This window comes from Phoxinus phoxinus (assembly GCF_949152265.1).
Source record: "Phoxinus phoxinus genome assembly, chromosome: 13".
Lineage (NCBI taxonomy): Eukaryota > Metazoa > Chordata > Actinopteri > Cypriniformes > Leuciscidae > Phoxinus > Phoxinus phoxinus.
Genome location: NC_136888.1, coordinates 11,675,078 through 11,696,815, shown reverse-complemented (window position 1 = coordinate 11,696,815; position 21,738 = coordinate 11,675,078). Strand labels below are relative to the sequence as shown.

At 38.6% G+C, this 21,738-nt stretch overlaps 1 protein-coding gene across 4 annotated transcripts in view; it reads right to left on the bottom strand.

Moving 5' to 3' along the window:
• npas3 (neuronal PAS domain protein 3) overlaps positions 1 to 21,738 on the bottom strand; it is a 295,848-nt gene that overhangs the window by 4,865 nt on the left and 269,245 nt on the right. For all 4 annotated transcript variants that reach the window (XM_079634098.1, XM_079634099.1, XM_079634100.1 and 1 more), the window contains 5 exons: positions 13,194 to 13,312; positions 8,845 to 9,038; positions 6,760 to 6,866; positions 1,212 to 1,359; positions 731 to 846 (listed from right to left, as the gene is read on the bottom strand). In XM_079634098.1, coding sequence (XP_079490224.1) covers positions 731 to 846; positions 1,212 to 1,359; positions 6,760 to 6,866; positions 8,845 to 9,038; positions 13,194 to 13,312 — 684 coding nt within the window. The remainder of the gene's footprint in view (positions 1 to 730; positions 847 to 1,211; positions 1,360 to 6,759; positions 6,867 to 8,844; positions 9,039 to 13,193; positions 13,313 to 21,738) is intronic.

The following is a 21,738-nucleotide window of genomic DNA, read 5'->3' as shown; positions in this document are numbered from 1 at the left end:
TAGGAAAAGCATGTCTGCATTGGAAGAGAAACACAGGGAGAGAGATAAAGAGACAGAGAAAGACAGAAGGAGAAGGCGGGGTGTAGAGATGGGTAGGGAGTCTGAGAGGAGAAGAGGGCATGGTTTGGTCCAGCTGCAGCTGGCACAGTCTGTAACCTTTGTGATGAAGGCTGGCAAAAGGCTCGGCAGGCAGAGATGCTCAGGGGCCAATATGTTGGCACTTTCCCCAGACTGTCAACCGGCCTTGTTCATTCACAGCCTCCACCATCTTTGGAATCTCACTTCATCTTCTTTTGGAATGTATAATTAATATCTCCAACTGGCTGTGGAGTTTTAATTGACTATTTACACCAGTTTTAGGGACATGGCGAAAGCACCACATTTCCTTGTCCTACATAATTTCCAATAATTATTGGAATGAAGATATTTTACACAGTAAGAGCCCTCAGATGAGACATTTGCATTTGGTTAAAAGACAAGTGTGTTATGTATATAGTTTTTTTTTTTAGAAGACTAATTGATTGTAAAGAATTAAAAACAGTTCCATGAACTGGGACAACAACCATGGAGCAAGAAGAACTGGCTTTAAGTCCCCTCCTCAAGGGCATAATAATGGGTTTAGGGCTTGCACCATGTGGGGATCAAACCAGCAACCTTCCACTTATTCTGAAATGTTTTGTGGAAAATAGTATCACATTTGCAATGGAATGGGATGAGAGTGGTACGCTACCAGAATTCTCCTTGGAGTCGGATTCAGAATCGGATGTTTCCGAGGACTCTGATGCTTTCTCCGGCAGGTTAGGCAGCTGTGCAATGTCCATAGGTGTGTCTTTGTACTCGGGATTACTGCCCATTAAAAAAGAAACCACATAAAAAGACACATTTAGAAGATAGAAGTCATTCACTTTGCCAGCTGAGAATCATTCAGAGCAGTGTGAAACATCCTTCACTCTCTTCTCTAGAATGTTCCAGACATCCTGATTGATTCACTGCGGCTCAAACCACAGAGCATTCTAATGATCTCTCAGCCCGTATACAGACCCAAAAGCAGTTTGAGAAGACTGGTGCATTTAGCCTTCGTCATCTTACAGAAGAGCAGACTATTACGAACTCTCTCAAGTGGGAAATACTTTCATCTGGTTACAGTGCCGGATGGAACAAATCAAAATCTAAAGATATGGCATTTTCATCAAAGTAAAAGACTCGTATACCTCAGTACATAGTTGACCCAGATGACGTTTTTTTCATTGGCGTTCTTGGCGTTGATTGCAATAGTGGCACTGGACTGGATCCAGATATAACCTCCATTCTTCTGAATCCAGCGGTAATACTTTGTCACACTTTGACCTTTATTCATCACTATAGAAAGATGAGATGACACAAGAAAGGAAAGGTGGAGGAAGAGGAAAAAAGGGAATAAACGTGAACATTGTAATATGTTTTCAAAAGTTTACAGCAATACATATACTCAGGTTTAATTACAACTACAACTAATAATAATCATACTATTTGCATTAAGTGTGCCTAGGTAAAGCTCAAACCTATCCATTATTTCATGCTGTGTTAACATCATGAGCATTATTAATCTCCAAAGCCCAGCAGAGGGTGCTGTGACTGTTTGCTAGGGGCTCTGTTTGTGTCCTTGTCTGAGGCTACTCATGTGAAGACACTGTGGCAGTTGCCATAATTTTGGCTAAATTAAGCGCTAAATGGCGATCTCAAATAATATGAATTTGCATTAATCATTGTTCTGCACAACAGAAACAGTCGGAATCCAAGCACGGCAGTGAATTCAGATTCTGGGTTTAATTACAGCTACAAATAGCCCTTTCCATAAAAAGTCCATTGAGAAGAATGATTTATAAAAGAATAAGTCTAGTAATTAAAATCATTACAGACTAATAGCATTGTTTAAGAAGCTGTCCCAAAGGCTCTGATAATTGACTTTAGTTCACCGACTGCTTTCTGTACCAATAAATGTAAAACTAAGCTGTAACTCCAGAAAATTGAGACAAAAAGCCACGAGTTGTTTATCTGACTTGTTCGCTGTGGCCAGTGGGCATGCCCTTGACTCACCTTCCTTCTCTTTAACAAAGTTTACATGCTACTGAGAGTCTATGGAAGGGTTCAGTAGTACACATGGAATGCATCTAAGCATTCTAAGTGCTCGGGAAAAAAACATCATATTTTGCATGTGAAATGACATAACTGATGATAAAATAAAGAACTGCTGTAAATATTCCCTAAAACCAACTTCAACTTCAAGTATTATACAGTTTCAATATATTAAATCTGGTCATACTTATACAGTGATTCCCCCCCCTCTATCTGTGAACACGTGAGTCTGAGCGGTCCCTTTAAACCCTTATACTGTCTACAAGTTTCCAGGACATTTCCCCCCCTGCCTTTAAAGCTGATCTCATCTGCATTGCATTTGATGTGCTGGCCCCCTCGGCTCCACCCGGCACCACGTCTGTACAGGTGAGGCTTATTTTTTAACCCCCTTTCAGTTACGGTGCCATTAAATCAATCAGGGGCTGCTTGAGTTATTGATTTAGTGGTAATGAAGCCACCCCTTTCTCTCTCCCCCTCCTCGCTCTTCTCTTTCTGTATCCCTCTTTTCTTTTTTTCCGGTGCAGGAGTCGTTGGCTGCTTTTGGAGGCTTTAAAAGGAATACGGCCTCTTTAATCTGCCTGCCTTCTCCTGGAGCCTCGGGCAAGCCTGCAGGACGGTCTCTCTGTCTCTCTCTCTGTCTCTCTCCATCTCTACTTCCGTTCTTTCTCATTCTATCTCTCTCTCTGCACCAGGGCCTCTGTCCTTCAGTTCTGTTAAATCACTTGGATCCCTTCCATAATAGCAGCTACCTTTCAGATACCCTTTACCCAGCGTGGCCTCACTTCCAGCAGGAGGGGTGGAGGGTGTCACTGTCATATAAAAGTAAGTAATTTACACCCGTGAAATTGCTTTATGGAAAAGTCCTTGCAGTCCACTGGGGTATTATTGTAAAGACAAGCCTTTTATGAATGAGAGAGCAGACATGCAGATCTGCGGCACCTAGGTAGGGTTTGGCTGGACAAGTGAATTGGAGGTTTTTAACTTGTATTCTTTGGATTTAATGGCCAAACTTCACCAGCAGAGGAAGTAAACACGTTGGCCATTTATAGAAACGGTGAGAAGTGAAATTACGACTGCGACCACTTTCAAGGCATTTAGAATAACTACAAGTAAAGATGCAATCATTTGCTGGTTTTAAAGATTTCCTAGTGTTATAAAATCCAAAACAAAATCCAGTTTCTAGCTGGTCAAAGCTTGCTTTTTATGGCCATGTGCTGGTTGAGAATGCTGGTCTAACCAAAAGTCAAACTAGTTAACAACCTTGGCCAAACTGGTGCAAACAACAACAATACATTCAAATGAATCACTGCTGACGTAAATACTGTATATCCATGGATACAGAAACATCTATTTCATATTTACTCTGAATCCATTATGGAAGAAAACTGAAGAAACATCAACGGTACATGCGATGGGTGTTAGAGCAGGTGTATTTTTCCGCAGCTGTGGAGTCTATCTTCAAGCACAATAAGGAGTGAAGGGAGTTTTTCATTAAAGTCAGTTTGAACTACTCTTCAGAGACCGGCTCTTGTAGTCTGCCTTCAGGCACAGAGCTTCAGTCTCCTGGGGTTTCTCCACACTTCTGTGAGCCATCGTTTCCCACCTCTGTCTCTCTCTCGCTCTTTCTCAGCTGGTAAAAACACACACACACACACCCGTGGAGCATTTATGCGGTGAGTATTATATGTAGTCGTGTAACACAGTGTCTTTTATTAATTTAAGCCGTGTTGGTCCTGTTCTGAAGCTGACACAGGTGAGGTCAGAGCTGTCACAATGCATTTCTGCCCATATAAAACACCTGCTCTCAAATGCTTCATGAGCACCACAGTCAGCTTTCTAATTTTCCTTCAGTAAACTAGAGAATTTTATCCAGTTATAAAGCTCAAATTAAGCCGTTAAACAAATAGATGATACAGGTCATGTTTGAGCATGTCCTGAAAGTAGTAAGAAGCCCACAAGATACTGCAGTACAGTAAGTTTACCTTAACTGTAGTTCTGTCATGACAACTCTCTGAGTGTTTTGCATGGGTATAACAATATCGATGTTTGGTCTTGGCGGAATAGACCTGCAGCAGAGCAAGAACGGGACTTTTGCCAGTACATACACAACATGCCGCTGTTGTACACATGAATTAACCTTAGCAGATCTATACAGGTGGAGCTGGGGAAGGTGGAGAGTTTTTGAAAGCGTGCAGCAAACGCTACAGCAAATACTAACAAAGTATTTGAAGGCTGAGCATGCGCTCATTGGCTATGGATACAGCAGGAACCAATCAACTGTTTCCTTTAGAGAATCATGTAATTGCAAGTAGTTTGAGTTAAGGAACTATTAGCCTGCGCCATCTAGAGTTTTATGACAGAACTTTTATTTAAAACCACTGTTATGCACAACCTTGAATTATTGCTTTTATAAAATGGCTGTAACAGCAATATTAACAAACAATTATTCTGCTAATTAATATAGTTCATAAGCCCAACTGTAGGTTGTTTATGGTTTTCAATCACTTTGAAGATTAGAATCTTGTCTGAACTTCCCATTTTATAAAGGAGCATAAACAACTGTAGGTCAAGGTGCTCAATTTGAACGGATCTGCTCTAAATGCTTTATCAGGCCCTTAAACACTTGAGCAGTGGCCTATGACCTCTCCAATATGCATCTGTAATATATCATACATCCCAACGCATTAAGAACACCACCACATGCATGCACTCAAGCCAAAGGACCGCACACGTCACTGCATCTGCAGCACAGATCTGTCGAGAGGTTTGACCAGACTGACATCATCCCTCTTATCCCTGGCTCTAACCAATCTGATGGCCCTGTGTGATCTGATATCAGTGTCTGATTAGCAATCAGCGGGAGATCACTGTATCTGCTCCTTAGTCACGCGCGTCATGTTCATGCAGACACCTGAAGATCTGGCTCTGACACACACGTCATTATAATGCATTTAACCTGTGTTGAGGAATAAAACTAAAAGTAGCAAGTAGTAGTGGGACAGCAGGAATAATTAACAATAATCAAACCCCATCTTAAACTATGGTATCTTTAATTTGAAGGAACTTACGGAATAAGTTGCACCCATTTATCTACCATTTTCTAGTTGTATTAGTTATTACAGTATTTGTTTTTAATTTATCTGCTCAGATTGAGATTGAGTTTGAATTGTATTCAGTTTTTTATTGTTTTTATACTATATAAATATGGCTCTTATCACACAAAAATATAAATAATGTCCAACGGTCATTTATTTGAACAAAGTGCTGACAACTCAAAATATAATTTAAAGAAGAATTTTTTTTTTTTTTTTACATATTTGTGGTCAAAGAAAATCATGAGTAGATTACAGTTTAGGAATCAACATTTTCAAACAATGTTCCAACCAGCATTTTATCATATCGAGCATAAACGTATAAAGTAAAATGCAGGAACGGCATCCCTATCCTCTCTCTACTGCAGCGACGTGAACGGTCATTCGCAGTGCGGCTAGATTTATGTTGATTGCCGTCACGCTAATGCGTAATAGATGGTTAGAAAGCCAGGGGTAGCTGGGAATGTGCAGTTCTCTCTTAGTGCGTATTCCTCTCTCTCTCCTTTCACACCATCTCTTTCTCTCTCTCCGCTATCAATGCAATCCAGGTCTTCAGTCCTCTCTCCTCTGCCTCTGCTGGGTTTCAAATCAAGGTCTAATGGACCCAATCTGGTGGCTTTTTAAGGCAAAGGGACAGTGCAATACAGTGGTAATTGCGCTCTAATTCAGTTGAACTCCCAATATCTAATCAGACAGCTCCAAATTCCCTTGCCAGCCCCAAGGACACCCACCCTCCTCTGCAAACACCTAATAAAACGAGGGATTTATCCCCCTCCTTCTCCTCTTCCTGTGCCTCAACCCTCACTACTTAAATAATGGCAACCTGCCTGCTGTAGAGCAGCACACACATTTACTGTATGAAACGCTACGCCGCTCTCAATGACGCTTTGAGTTTCTGCCATGGTGGTGGAGGGGAGCGGAAAAGGTGTGCTGCCAAAACACACTTAACAGATGATTTAAGATATTCAAGAAGCATGAACGTTCATCCAGACGGTCAGCGGCCCTCCTGCCGAGCGCGATGAAAGCAGCGCGCGCAAAAGGTTGAGGAACCTTCAAAGAGCTCTGCAGCGGTGGATCAGCCCAGATGAATACTACATGACATAAAAATGCACTCGAAATGTGGCGCCTGTGCATTGAGAGGAGCAACTAAAGCTGAAAGGAGGAGTGAAATGTGTAAGATGTGTAATGTCAAACGAACAGAGATTCTCAGCCGCATTCTGTGCCTTGCAAGCGATACGGGGCTTGTTTGGTAGACGTGCGCTCGCCTAACCGTCTGGCAGAGGGAAGCGGTTCTTCATGGACAGTTATGAGAAGAACCACTAGCATGGATAATCTTGCCTGTCACACTGCTGTCCCATTACGCTGAAGTGCTGCAGTGAACACATTACACCAGCTTTGGCACGTAACACGGTGTGCTCTCAGGATGTCATTGACCAATGATCAATGAGTCCCGCTAAAGCATGTAAGGACACTGAATCTTGCTCTTTAACAACCATCCTGTAGTTTTTGGCACTGTTGGGTGGCTGCACAGATTGATTGGATGGATACTCACGGTCTAAATGGCTTTGCCGAATGCCTTCCACGTCCTCTGCGTGAATGAAGTGATAACATCTTTTCCCTACGATGTCGACAGGTGTCAGGTCCATGTAGTCGCTGATTCTGGAAAGGATTATTTCAACATTAAATCAAAATTTAACCATTTAGTTTTTTCCACTATTTTTAAGCAGTTCGATTCATCAGTCGCTCAAAACAAGACTTTTTTTGTGCATTGAAAAGCTTGTTTCTACAATGCAACACATTACAAGAAAAAGTGTTGTGATATGCAATTCATGTTGACTTTTAATATTCACCCACAAATCACTAATAAACATTAGCAGCAGCAAATTATAATAATATATTAGCTATTTGTCAGAACCAATCAGATCCCTGCACTTTTCTGATCCAATAATGCCAATGGCTACATCAATATGCAGAGTTGAGCAGTCCACAAAAAAGAAGACAAACAGATATTACTGTGGGTTATCATATCCTAGTCAATGACAGATTAAAATAGGGCAACGACATGGGCTGCGTTTCCCAAAAGCATTGTGGGCCAAGTTGATTTTAGAGACCATTGGTGTCAATGGTTTTATGATCTACTTAGGCTTACGGTGCTTTTGGGAAATGCAGCACTGATTGGATTCGAGTCAACCTCACTAGCCTGGTTTCCATTACAGATTTGTGCAAACTTTTGCGATTATTTTCTAAATGTTTGAGAATAAACTATTGCGAAATGACAACATTTCTTCCTCTCCAATAATCATGGCAACGGATGTTAAGTTCTTTGTTGTTTAAAGAATCCAGTATTCCCGTAATTATTTTGTCTTTAATGAGTTTAATAAGTCTCGTCTTCTGTCCAAACATACCGCACCTTTTCTAAAAAAAGATCGACTTTTACGTACACCAGGTGACCTGTAAAGGGGGAAAAAAACGTTTCCATTGCAGTTTTGCGGAATATTCATTTTTCGAAGTAAAAACTTTTTTGCGATTGAGTTTTTGCGAAATTGACGTGTTTCCATTGGGCGTATTTTTAATTTGCGCAATTTGAAGGGTAATGAAAACGCAGCTTCTGATAAGCAGATTCTGATTTCCCAGCCCTTCTGTAAGCTAAATGTATAGTGCACCAGATTTTATTCATTAAAAAGGTTTCCATCTGTGATGGCAAGCTGTCAGCCTGTTTTCATTATAGACGTAATATTTTCTGACCTACTGTAGCTTTACCAACTGCTTGCTGAATCTAAAAGCAATTATCACAGAAGTATTGAAAATTTGATAAAAACAGGTGGTTAAAACCATACAAAATACCTTTCAGTAGGGCAAATACTATTAGCAGCGTATTTCAAGACATTATTTGACTTTAACCTGCAGTCCTTCTCTACACGGATCAGAGGACATGGCCAGTATAAAAAAAACCCCGGCTAACCGATCTCTATCCACCTCCATTTTAAAGCAGGCTTTTGCTGTGATGATAACTCCGCTATAGACTTGGCCCGATTCCATTCTCTCATAAATATGTTAAGTGCAGGGGAGTGGTAAAAATTTTAGCAGACGCTGGGAGGACTTCAATCCCAGAGATATAAATAAAACTAATAAAACTAATATGATATTTCCTTTCAAGCCAGGCCAAATTAAGATGTTCTCATTTTATGGGGCAGCAGTGGAACCACAGATGTTTTGTAAGTACAAAAGAGGGTTTTTTTTCTTGGCCAGCTTTTTAAAATGAGCGATAGATGTTGAAACAAGGTCATTCTGGGATTGCGTTTAAGCAGAACTCATCACTATCAGCTCTATAATGAACTGCACATGAACATTACTGTGTGGCTGATTATCCACCCTTGCAAAACACATCTTCACCCGCTGATCCTTCAGTTCTACAACAATGTCATATTTTGAACTAAGCAGCTGAAATTTTAATTCTTTTTGCACCATTTATCATTCTTTAAGGCGGATAAAAAATCTCTTAAATCAAACTGCACACAATACTAGGCAATACATACAGTATAAGCTTTGCAAAATAAAACGAAATTGAAATCAACATGAAATGACATCACCAAGGTCAATTAAAACTGGACTGAATGTATTATATAAAGAGTGTTACCGGTTTTCACAGTAGACAATGTTGAGATCCATGTTGACCCGTGTAACAAACATCTGGCAGTCGATCCGAACCTCATTGATGGTTGGCGGAGGAAGTGCGTGTGCCACCACGACCATGCCCATGATTTGATTGGGTACCGAACGACTGTGTGTTAATGCCATTCTTATCCGCAGCCTGCCGGTAACGTGGATAACCTTGAAGAGGACACAAAGCGGAAAATTACCAACAGATCATCATCATCGTCCCCTCAATTACATACAAACCCGTTAGTAAGTATCAAACCACAGTATAAAGATAAAAGAAAATAAACCAGATGAAGTCAAATAACCTCTGCAGTCCTTCTCTACACGGATCAGAGAACATGGCCAGTATAAAAAAAATGGCTAACCGATCTTTATCCACCTCTATTTTAAAGCAGGCTGAACTCATAAAATAGACAATGCTCTTTGATAATCCAAAATGTACTCTGTGCACGAGTATACACTTGACCAAGATTCTCAGGTTCTCGTGGCAGTTATACATGTTCACGAAATATTCCAAAACACAGCAAAAAAAAATATCTGAAATCATCAAGAGATAACAAAGGCAGAGCAACTAATTACTTTTTCTCTGGCTTTAAAGTTTGTAATGCTTTAAAGTCTTTTGTAGCACGTTTTGCCCAGAGGATGCATTGACTAGATTGGTAACAATGTTCTTTTTTGGATCCATCCATTTTAATCACCAAGGGAAACCTGGAGGGGATTGTTTTTGTAGTGTTTTAAACTTCTGACACTATCCTTTCATTGGTTCACCTCAGAGATTGGTGAGATGCTATTAGCATCATTCATATAGACAGTCTCGGCCCCGGAGTCACCGAGTGCTCAGGCCGGTGGGGCTCTTTGATGCTTTGTACGTTTTCCGCTGAGGGACAAGCAAACACAAACCCCAGGAACGACGGACTGCCACAGTCACTAAAAAAGAGTGATTCTCCTGGTTTAGAGTTGAGAGAGTTTGTTCCAACTTCACAGAATTCAAAAGCCATCTCAAATCAGGGGCCAATTAAAGATGACTGCAAAGTTCAATGATGTCACATCTGTCCCAGTTTACTTTGGGCGTACATTATGTTTTTATTTTATTTTAATACAAATATTTTTTCTGGAATTATCTCGCTAAAGTTCTCCAGAATTAGTACCTGAAAAGCAGACAAATAACAGTCAAGACCTTTTGTTTTCTAGAGGTTGGGTGGTTTAAAGGGTTAGTTCACCCAAAACGTTATTAATTACTCACCCTCATGTCGTTTTTAAACCCATAAGACATTCATTCCTCTTCAGAACACATATGCAGATATTTTTTATGAAATCTAAAAGCTTTCTGTCCTACCACTTGCAAGCCCTAGAAAGTGGTAGTTGCTTAGGCTGTCAATGGAGGGATAGAAAGTTCTCAGATTTCATCAAAAATATCTTCATTTATGTTCAGAAGATGAATGAAAGTCTTACGGGTTTGGAACGACATGAGGGCGAGAAATTAATGACAATATTCCTTTTTTGGTGAACTAATCCTTTAATGGTGGTGGTTGAGGAGAATCCCCCCTCCAAATGTGAACAGCGCTTTGAGTGCCACAAAAAAATCGTGATCTAACATACATTTTCTCTTCTATATTTGTATACGTTTTCAACCATTTTTCATAGCACTAATATTTCAACCAAGAACTGGTCATAAAAACAGCACGCAACAGTTTTGAAACTTGTTGAATGGGAATTCTTAGAGAAATGAGTGTTTGTATCTAGTCTTCGATGACTGTGTATTATCACGACGCGAGCATCAGCTGTTGCCGAGCTTCAATAAGACATCACAGCACGCTGCGATCAGAAGGTGATGTCCAATTACGGCCGATATCAAACCCATGCACGCATTCTCATAAACAGAGCGGCACACCAGAGAGCGCCAGCCCACACAAAACACACGCCGCCTCCAGAATACACATCCATCTCCACTTACGTAGAACACTGGATCTTTCAATAAATAAACACAGAGTCATATTAAATGCATACAAAATGGAAATGATTCTACTGAAGCCCAAAGCGAGGGGCATCAAAAAGTTAGTTGGAAAATACAACTTTTGAAGTAATTGCCACAAAGAGAGACTCGTCGGTGAATTGCTGCAGGAGTGCTCTTGGCAAGAACATCATAAGCTCTGGCAAAACATTAAATATGCTCAGGCTGCTAAATGCAAACTGACATGGCAAGGGTTCACCGCGGCCGCAGCGAGAGGCAGCCGCATAGCATATCTCAATTTAATACAAGCCAACATAACAAAGGGATCAATTTTTATAATTCATGGTTCAGCACACAATGCTCTCTCTCTTTCTCTCCCCCGCCCGTCACCGGGTCGGTGAATATAGAATAGGTATACATAAGAAATAAGATTCATCTGTTCCTAGGGATTCTCTGGAGTGCTTTTGAAATGCGATACGGCACAAGTAATGATAGAGAGCTTTTACATGAGTGCATTAACTGAGCCGGGGGCCGAGACGTCTTGGCAAAAAAAAAAGAAAAGACTGGTTTAAGCTGGAGAAGAATTTACTTTGATTTGACCTCCAGAGTGAAGAGGAGATATAAACAGCCATGATGCGCGCCGCGCTTCACTTCCCTCCGCCGCGCACCTATCACCTAATGCTGGCGCGCCGTATGCAAAATTCATACTTTTGTATTATGTAACAACACAAATATTGACTTAATTTGGAGTAAATGCAATAAGAAGTGTCCTTGTCTGGCTGGTAATATATGCGAATGTGCATGCGTGAATATTTATGCTATGGGTTAGTGCGCTCCCCGACTTCACGCTTATTTGCATCCAATCTATGTCCAGATGGATGCAGCGGGGGGGTTTGGATCTCAGTCGTTCACTCGAAGACACATCCAAACAATCATCTACTTCTCTATTTACAATCTGATTGACACTAGTGTTGTCACGATACTGGAATTTCTAACTTTGATACGATACCTTGAATTTTCGACACAACAGGGAAAACTGCTAGACAGACATTTTTATTATTATCTCATAATTCTTTGATCATTTGCGTCATTTTGTTGCAATAGCTTATACACAGCACAGGGAGGCTATATTTGACATTTTGAACCGTCAGTAGTAAAATAAAAAACAAATAGCAAATGATAGCGCAAATAAATCCAGTAGAATAAAGAGACAAATGAAATAAACATGGCTTTAAGTTTTTCAGGTGGGTCTAACAGTATATTTAGGTAAGAAAGACTACAGTAATCAAATGTAAAATAACACTGGATAGTTTTCAAATACAGATTAATGCTTACAATTAAAGTGGCAAAAGTTATTCAGTCACGAGTAGTTAGTGATTTTCTCTTTGTCTTTTGTTCTTTGATTAACATGGCAGGATTATTAGGCTGCTGACACTAAGAGCTTATGCACAGATCCAATACTCTTACACATGTGATTTCTTTTTCAGATATTTACATTCTAAAACTGACTGTGTTCACCTGAATACTCTCCAAGAAGGGCATTTGGACAATTTTGTGTAGCAATAAGCCACGAAAAAGAGGTAAATGTGGTACTCGTGAGCTGCTTGAAGGGCGGCTTTATGAGAGCGCCACTTATGTAGTAGTGCACATGCTTTTGTTGTGAGCGCGAGTAAAATGATGTGCAACCCAACGTCAAAAGTCAGGACCTGACACCCAACACTATTCAACTGGAGCGAATGAGACGAGTGAATGAGAGGAGACGGGTGTGTGTGTGTCAATTCACCCGCCGGAGAGAAGAGAGTGCGAGAGCACGCACCTGGTATCGGTGTATTGATACTGCCGAAAAGGAGAATTGGAATCATTTAAGATATTTCCGTATCAGTTTCGAAATATCGATATTTGTGACAACACTAAGCCTTCGGTGATCTGCTTTCTCAGTGGTATTGGCTATGGTTGCAGCCTCTAATAACTGGTACTGAATGCCCTTGTGCATTATTCCAATAGTACACTATTATAAATCATGCCAACATACATTCCCTTTCTAAAGTTTTGGGTCTTTAATATATATTTTTAAGAATATAACATAATTAATCAAATATAATGTGTATATATTTATATCTAATTTGAAATACATTTTTTTTAAACATTATAAATGTCTTTACTATCAATCTTGGTCAAGCTAATGCATTCTTGCTGAATAAAATGATTAAAAAAAACAAAAAAAATATCTCTGATTATCTCAAAGCTTAAAATATCGGCAGAATTTTCTGCATGGCCGTGACACGTATACAATTCCACCACTAACTATGACACACGATATGATACAAGACTGAAGTGAGTTTTCATTTCTTTTAGAACATGGCGGCCAGTTTTACCTTGTATCCAGAGGACTTGATGTGGACGCCTCTCTTGGTGAGTGTGGACTTCATTCGGATAAAGAAGGAACGTTCTAGAGTGTTATCCGGCGACAGAAGACTAGGGCTGCTCGACTCCACTGCGGAAACAAACGACAAGCATCCCATTACAACACTGAAACAATACACAACTCACAGACGCAGAGATATCAGACTGCTTTAGTGAGTATGATGTGCAATATCTTCTCATTGAGTTTCTATCATCTCTTGGTAGACAGTTAATGAAACAGCACGACCTGATAAGGGGGAAGGTGCTAATCAAACTTTGACAATGTTTTAATTGTATTTACTAATAGCATGAAGCGGAGCCTTGACTAACATAATTGCTTTAAACACTACATGGCAAATGAATAAACCTCCCCAAGCTGGTGTTGGATGTATTTGCCTTCATAGGAATGTGTAAATTAGGAAATGGGAAAATTAAGAAGAGAGCGATCTAACAAACAGCTTTGTAGTGATGTGCAAACACCACTCACATTTGCTTCACAAAACATAAAAATATAATTACAATATAGAATTTTCAATGACAGCCAACAAAACAATATATGTCTTATACTATAATACATCTCTTACCAGATGAGAGAGAGAGAGAAAAAAAGATTTCTAGCCTTGATCTTAACACAAGGACACCTGGCGAACAACGGAGGTTCTGCTAATTTGCTGTAACACGCTTGATTAGAGCAAAATTAATTGCACATTTTAACAAGTTTTGACATTCAACATTATACAAACAGACATCAGAGGAGGTCCAGCCCGGAGAAAATAAACCAAACTTTCCACACTCTCACTACTTATATTTACAGTACCTGTCAAAAGTTTGAAAACATTACAATGTTTTAGAAAAATTATCTTATGCTCACCAAGGTTGCATTCATTTCATCCAAAAAAAGAAGTAATATTGCAAAATATTCGAATATATTTTAAAATGGATTACTGTGATCAAAGCTGAATTTTCAGCATCATTACTCCGGTCTTCAGTGTCACAAGAGCCTTCAGAAATCATTATAATATGATGATTTGCTGCTCAAGAAACTATCATTATTATTATAAATGTATATATTTTTTTGCTGTTTAACATTTTTGTGGAAATATAGATACTTTTTTCAGGATTCCTTGATGAATAGAAAGTTCAATAAACAACATTTATTTGCATTCATTAAATGTATTTAATAAAACATTAAATATAAATCTTTTGTAACATTGTTTTCACTGCCACTTTTTTATATTTTATCTTACCACAAATGTTTAAATCCACCTGGACAGCAATTGTACTTTGTAAAATAGAAAAAAAATATAATCCTCATCGACTAGTATATTGGGCTCTCTATATTGAGCCAAATCAGTTTTTTTTTTCTCCAGTTAAACTCATTTGGATATTAAAAGGTAAGATTGTATGCTTTATCAGGCTGTTATTATTTTTACATTTAGATATAAGGTAGAAGGTCTTTATGTGGGTTCAGGGGTTTCCTCTTGAAGTCTAGAACATTTTTATATTTTGCTTAAAATAAGTATCTACTAAAAACAAACAATGTACAATCAAAATGCCCTCAACATGAGCATAATTCCTGAAGGATCATGTGACACTGAAGACTGGAGTAGGCTAATAATTCAGATAATTCAGCTTTGTCATCACTGGAATAAATTACATTTTTTAAACTTAATAAAATAGACAACAATTATTTAAAATTGTAATAATATTTCACAATATGCAAATGTACGTATACCATTTTATTGTATTTCTGATCAAATCAATGCAGCCTTGGTGAGCAGGAGACTTATAAATTATAATGGAAACAAAAATTATAATATATTATAATATTAATTATAATATTATTTTAATAAAATTATAATAAATGATAATGTTTCCAAACTTTTGACAAGTATTGTATATACTCACTATTTAATTTGTCTAAAACAATATCTAACAGTAGACATGCATGCATCACAAGGGAATTCTGTCATTTTGGTCATTTTTCTTAAGTTATGAGCATTTTGTAGTAATGAATTTGGTGGAAATTCAAAACATTTGAAACAATGTTTTAGTGAAATTTTATAACAGGACAAACTGTGTGCCATAATTATAATAAAAACTGTAATTGTGTATAATAATTTCACATCAATCATAGTAATGTACTAATATTAGTTTAAGATCTGTCTCTTGAACAATAATAAAATATATGTATATAATAGGCATTTGGAAAATAACAAAAACATGAACAAAATCTGTCTTAATAAAATTAACCCCTGGGACATAAAAGTGTAGTTAAAGAGACACACCCTCTCTCTCTCCCTCTCTCCCTCTCCCTCTCTCCCTCTCTCTCTCTCTCTCTCTCCCTCTCCCTCTCCCTCTCCCTCTCTCTCTCTCTCTCTCTCTCTCTCTCTCTCTCTCTCTGAACATGAATTAAATGTCATTTAAAATCTAACTAGTCCTTTATCACTCTGGGGAAAAGGCAGAGCCATGTTATATTTAGTCATTTCATTTCTTCTGATTAAATATGAATTACTATGAAATTTTTCTCATCATCTAACACACAAGAATATGCCAACAGCTTTTTAATACACTATATAAGCACAAACTTCAGCTCTAAGAGTTTAATTCGCCTCTCTAATCCAATCACATCAACCTTATTTCTCTTATCAGAAATTCCCATTTTGAATTAAATGAGCTCATTAGTTTTAATCAAAGGCAGAGAGATCAAAACTTGCACTTAAATGCTTTAGATCAGAGCTGTCAGTCAAGCGTAGAGTTCTATTTGACTAAAACACAAGATCAGAGGCCGTTGCATCTCACCGTTTTCATTAAGAACGAGACAGGCTCTAAGATACGCCGTCCTTTTTCTTTTTTTTTCACGTGCGGCGCTTGGACGGAGAGAGGTCACTCACCACGTGCCGTCAGCGACCTCGCTTTGCTGATAATGACAGGAATATGAATTATACAGTAAAACCTTTGCGACAGACACACTCCTGCCTGAACATCACGCTAAATTTCAGGATTCCCCTCGTGCCACTGAATGGGACAAAGTAAATTGATATATATTTCATCAACTGATTAGTTTGAGAAATTAATTAGCATATCATGTAATTAATTCATTTTAAATCAATTTTAAGTATATGCTCATCGAACACAAAAGGGAATCCCTTTGCTTTGCCAGTCGTGAATTAGCGCAACATTTGATAGAGCGCAACAAACACTGATAGATGCGATTTACACATGTAGATAGAAAAGAAGAAAAAAAAGCCACCCGCTTTATTCTCCACACCACTGATCCTGTTATCTGCAGGATTTCTTTTGTAATTGTGTCTGGCTCAATCTGGCACTGGTGGGCAGAGTTACTGTATAGCCTCTGCCAACAAGGCAGGCTTTTGCACTTGGTGTAAATAGACACTCGGTCCAAAAAAAAAACAAGTCCATTGAATGTTGTTTTAATATCTATTTAAAGAAATGCTCCAAAATTGTAAATCTTCCACATAAATGCACACATCATGTTGACATTTTGGCAATATGGTTCCTGTAAAACATTTTTCTCAGCGCCTAATCTATCACGACAATGATAAAAATGTCCAGTGTGCACGAGAATCCAGCATTCAGGTGTCTGATACACTGTCTACCAGGGTAAAGTGTAAATACATTTACTGTATGTTACCTCTGAGCTAGATTAAAAAGTCTATTTGAAGGCAGCATGTGGAAACACCTCAAAAGAAGATTTGCTGATTTGTTTGGTTCACATCTGAGTTTCTAGTGCTGCCATGTCTGCAGTCCAGCAGAGCCCACTGTGGCTGTAGGAACATGGGCAGATCTGCTAAATCATCAATATCATCCAATCCATGAGATTAAGGGAATCTGCAGCGTGTGTCGAGAGAGTCTTATGTGCTCGACTTAAACCTACATCCCCACAATGCACCTGTGTTCCAGCAACAGCACAACACACCACACACTGGAACTTTTGTTTTTGTGTTGTGTATGTGAGCTCCCTTACACTTCAATCCAAGTGGGACAATAACACAGAAAAAAAAACATTAAAATCTAGACATCCACAGACATCCTAAAATTCCACAGACATCCTCTTTATTCTTTTGTGGAGTTTAAAGGTACACTATGTAACTTTTTTTTGTTCAAAATGAACACAATTTAAATAATCAGTCAATACATCAACCCTTCTTCAAAAATGTGTTTTTGTCTTACCCTGATTCAGTATGGTGAATAAAAGGGTTTATATTTTAAACCTAGCGGGATGCTTTTCGCACAAAATTGCAATTACTTTGACACGTGGGACTGGCGTAGGTCAGTTGTCACATCGAGGAAGAAAAACTGACATGGAGCAGCTAAATCTCAAACCTCTGGCGAATCACCTCTGGTGAATAGAGGAGCTTCTGCTGGCAAAAAGAGAACGCGACAGAGCTCGTAATAAAACAAGAATCAACATTGGCTTGGCTTTTCGGAGACGGTGAGCATGGGCATCAGTTTGGTTTGAAATGTGCTGGGGACAGAGACGCATTTGGAAGTGCATTTTCAGAAGTGCTGGGTACAATGACGTATTAATTTTTTTTCTCTTTCGCACAGGTCATGTTTTGAAAGATGGTGTCCTGTAGCTTACTAATGTAAATAAATACAAATGTATACACAAATGTGATAATGTCCGACTCGTTTTATGAAAAAGAAAGCCTTAAGTTTTCAAAAAGCATTAGACATATGATATGACCCACTATTCTGCTTCATAAATAACATTGTTGACAATATGACATGACGTGGTTTAATGTAGCTAAACAATGATCACCAAATCTATCTCTCATATTGCTCCTCATAACCACTGAAAACTGTCAAAAAATCTAACCCAAAGTCCAATTATTATGGACGTTATCTGACATTAAGCATTTCTGCTTCATTGAGGCTATTGTAACGGTTATGTACCTAAACAACGATCAGTGATCACCAAATTTCTGGTTAGATTTTTGACGGTTTTAAGTGGTTATGATGAGCAATATGATTTGAAATGTTGTAAAAGCGACGCTGAGATGGTGTTTTTATTACTCAGCTGGTGACTAAGGTATTTTATTGAACAGATGAATTGTCATATTTAGCTCTCTAACAGAGTTTGTAAAGCATTATCTATTGTGAAGGCTCATTTCATTATGGTTGTTGTACAGTAGCTGTGCTGGAATTCATTTTCAAGCAAGTACCGCGTCTATTAACGGGTAAAGCTACAGTGACATCTTCAGCCAGAGCGCTTGAGATCTTTTCAATCTGAACTGGTTATATCTCTTAAGCTCAGTAGTGAATATTTTATGAGCAGTAGGATAATCTCTCTCTTTTTTTAGTTATAAGAAAGATCTATATTCATCCGCACATTCACACAGAGCTGAAGCACAACCAAAACAATGTTCTTCTGCAAAGTGCATTTGTTTTTTTAACCTCTAGAGTACCAAAACGTACAGTGTACCTTTAAAAATAAAACCTCTTATGCCATTTAAGACGCTTTAAAATCGGCTTCTCGTATAAAACTCACAAAATGAGATGACTTTTTGAAAGGAAAATATTTGTGTGGGACCGGGGTAAATTTATGGTCTTAAAGGCCCTGGGATTAATTTTCTTGATGAAACCTTTGGGAATGAATGTGTCTGGGAGTAAATGATGAGATTTTAAAAGTATTACACTCCTCACGCCGAGAATGTTGACCATCAATAACCACCTGGCAGGTCTGGAGGTCCCCGTCCGCAATCCTCACGGTACACAGACCACACGCTCCGCGTATGACTTATAGGCCCATAGGAAAGCTGGAGTACTCTGGCTAATATTCCTCAATTTACATTTATATAAATATTAGTACCAATTCAGGACGTCAGGCGTTTACTGTACGAATAAATCAAGATTAAGCATGTGGGCTGCTGGTCTCTCAGGCTTTTCCACCTTCTCAAGACTGGTGTGAGGAACAGGGTCGTCCTGGCCCGAGTCTGACAGATGAAGGCTTTGCTCTGTACATTAATAATGATGTATAATTCAAACAGCTCTGTGCTAATTGGACTACTGGATGGCTCCATATTGAGATAGAGGGTAGTGATTTTTCAATGCCGCCCTATGGCGATTGAACGGAGATTCAGACAAAAGCACAGTCCTTTCAGAAACCATTTAACATTTTAAATTAGTGCTATTAATTATGAAACAAACTAAAGATTGAAGTAAATACTAATGGCTTATATATCCCATTAACTGTGATTAATTTGAACAAATTTAATGTCCTAATATCTTCATCTAGCACATGTAAAAGTGAACATGTCGGTTCTGAAGTAAATAATTTCGAGTTTCTGTGATGCATTCCTCCGAGACAGTGCTCTCAATGCATTATACACAAGCCGCTGTTACAGACACTTAAATCTGTGATCAATATTTAATCCCGCAATAATGAAAAAGGATTCCTCGGCAAGAAAAGCTCGGACGCGGGTCTGAGATGTCACCGCGCTGAACGTCGAAACAAATGACACGTACACTAAAGTAAACGCAGCAAATCTCCGCAAAAAAACATTGGAATATGTTTGGGGGAAAACAGCCTGAATAATTTCAGATCACACTGGATTTTGAGACTAATCCAGAAAAAATAAATCATGCAAAAAACAAACGAGGAATGAAAACAATTACACACACACACACACACACACACACACACACACACACACACACACACACACACACACACACACACACACACACACACACACACACACACACACACACACAGGCCATATGTGCTCTCCAACAGGAAAAGGAAACGCATAAGGAAGCATACAGACGCAGAACTGCCCTCGTGATAAATGGGGTGCAGTAAAACTTTACATTGGACTATTTGTCTTTTGAATATTCCTTGGCAGAGACGATCCCAGACTTCACTGAATAAGAGCCTGTTTCTTCTCCCTTTCATCTGCAAATAAACTTTGAATACACAGTGGGTCTTGTACAGTAAGTCAGCTGTGAATGGTTTGTCAGCACTTGCATTGCCTTGTCTGTTTTCTGATTGCTTTATGAGGAATCCGATGCATGTTGGGACGCTACAGCTGTATATCGCGACGGCAATTTCTCTTTAGAGGCAGATTAAAATCCAGAGGCTCCAGACGTGGATCACTGGATCATGAAAAGCACCCATGACAACAATAAAAACAGCCTTTTCTCAAGCTGTGCTAAGCAGTTCTGTGTGGTTTGATATGGACGTTTGCAGATTAAAACTAGTTTTTTGAGTGGCGATTGCTTGCAGGCTTGAATGGTTCAAAAGAGCTCCTTCAATGCAAGTCTATGAGTTTCTAGCCCCTATTTGATCAACCACCAAGTGAAAGTGGGAAGTTTGATCACTCAATAAGTAGCATGATTTAGTAAGGTCATTTCATGTCCACAGCATAAACAGTGCAGTGAAACACTTTCAAATCACTAAGCCCAAGTGTGAGTTTTAGGAAGCACCACTAATAAATATTTTGCAATTAAAATGCTTATTTGAAACCGTATTATTATTATTGTACCCTAAAACTAAAATGAAAACTACTACTAATTTAAAAACATGTTTTTAATTAAATTTTTTTTTTTTTTTTAACAAACAGAAAAAAACAAAACAAGAAAAAAACAAACAAACAAGCTATCTCCACATTGGTTGTTTACCAATCTTAAATTCATAGGTCTTGCTTATATTTAAACTCAATTAATATTCTATTGGAACATAAATCCTCAATTAATTCCTCAATTATAATCACACAAACTAAAAAAGAAACAGAAATGTGCCTATGAAATAAACCAACAAAAGTATTAATTTAAAATAAAATCAAGCATTAAAGTCCCTATGAAATAAAATGTATTATTTTTTTGGCTTTTAGTATGAATATGTTAGCCTTAAGGTGAACTATAAGCTAGTGTGCTCCAAAACAACGACAACATTTGCATTTAGAAGACATAAGCATTTCAAACTTACAGTCTCTCACTTCTGCCAATATGATCAATGATTTTGATGACATCACTTTGCACTTCAGCTTCAGATCAGATCTTATGTCCAATCAAATGCTCTCTATAATCTGAAGCGCCCCGCCGCCTACACTATAAATAGATGAAGCTGCGGCTAGAATATTCTACATGGTGAATGGGACAGAGTGCACTATATAGGGGATAGGGAACGATTCAGACAGTGTAAATATGCTTTCCATTGGCGTGAATGAAGTCTGGTTTCACGTTAGTGTCACACGAACCGCCTCAGCGCACACACAGTCTGCTCCGGTCCAGAGACACGATAGCACAGAGCGGATCATATGAGCGAGTCGCCGCAGACCAGAAAACATATCGGACCCGTTTGAATTCTACACAGAATGCTAGATTTTAAAGCGATATGGAGGAGATTAGGAGGAGAAACTGTTAGACAGACTCGGCACTGACGAGAAGAAGCGATAACCAACATAAATTACACACATGATTATGTTCAATGTTTTGCTTTAGTAACAGTTTCACATTAAATCTAAAAGGGAAATCTATTATGGCTGTCAT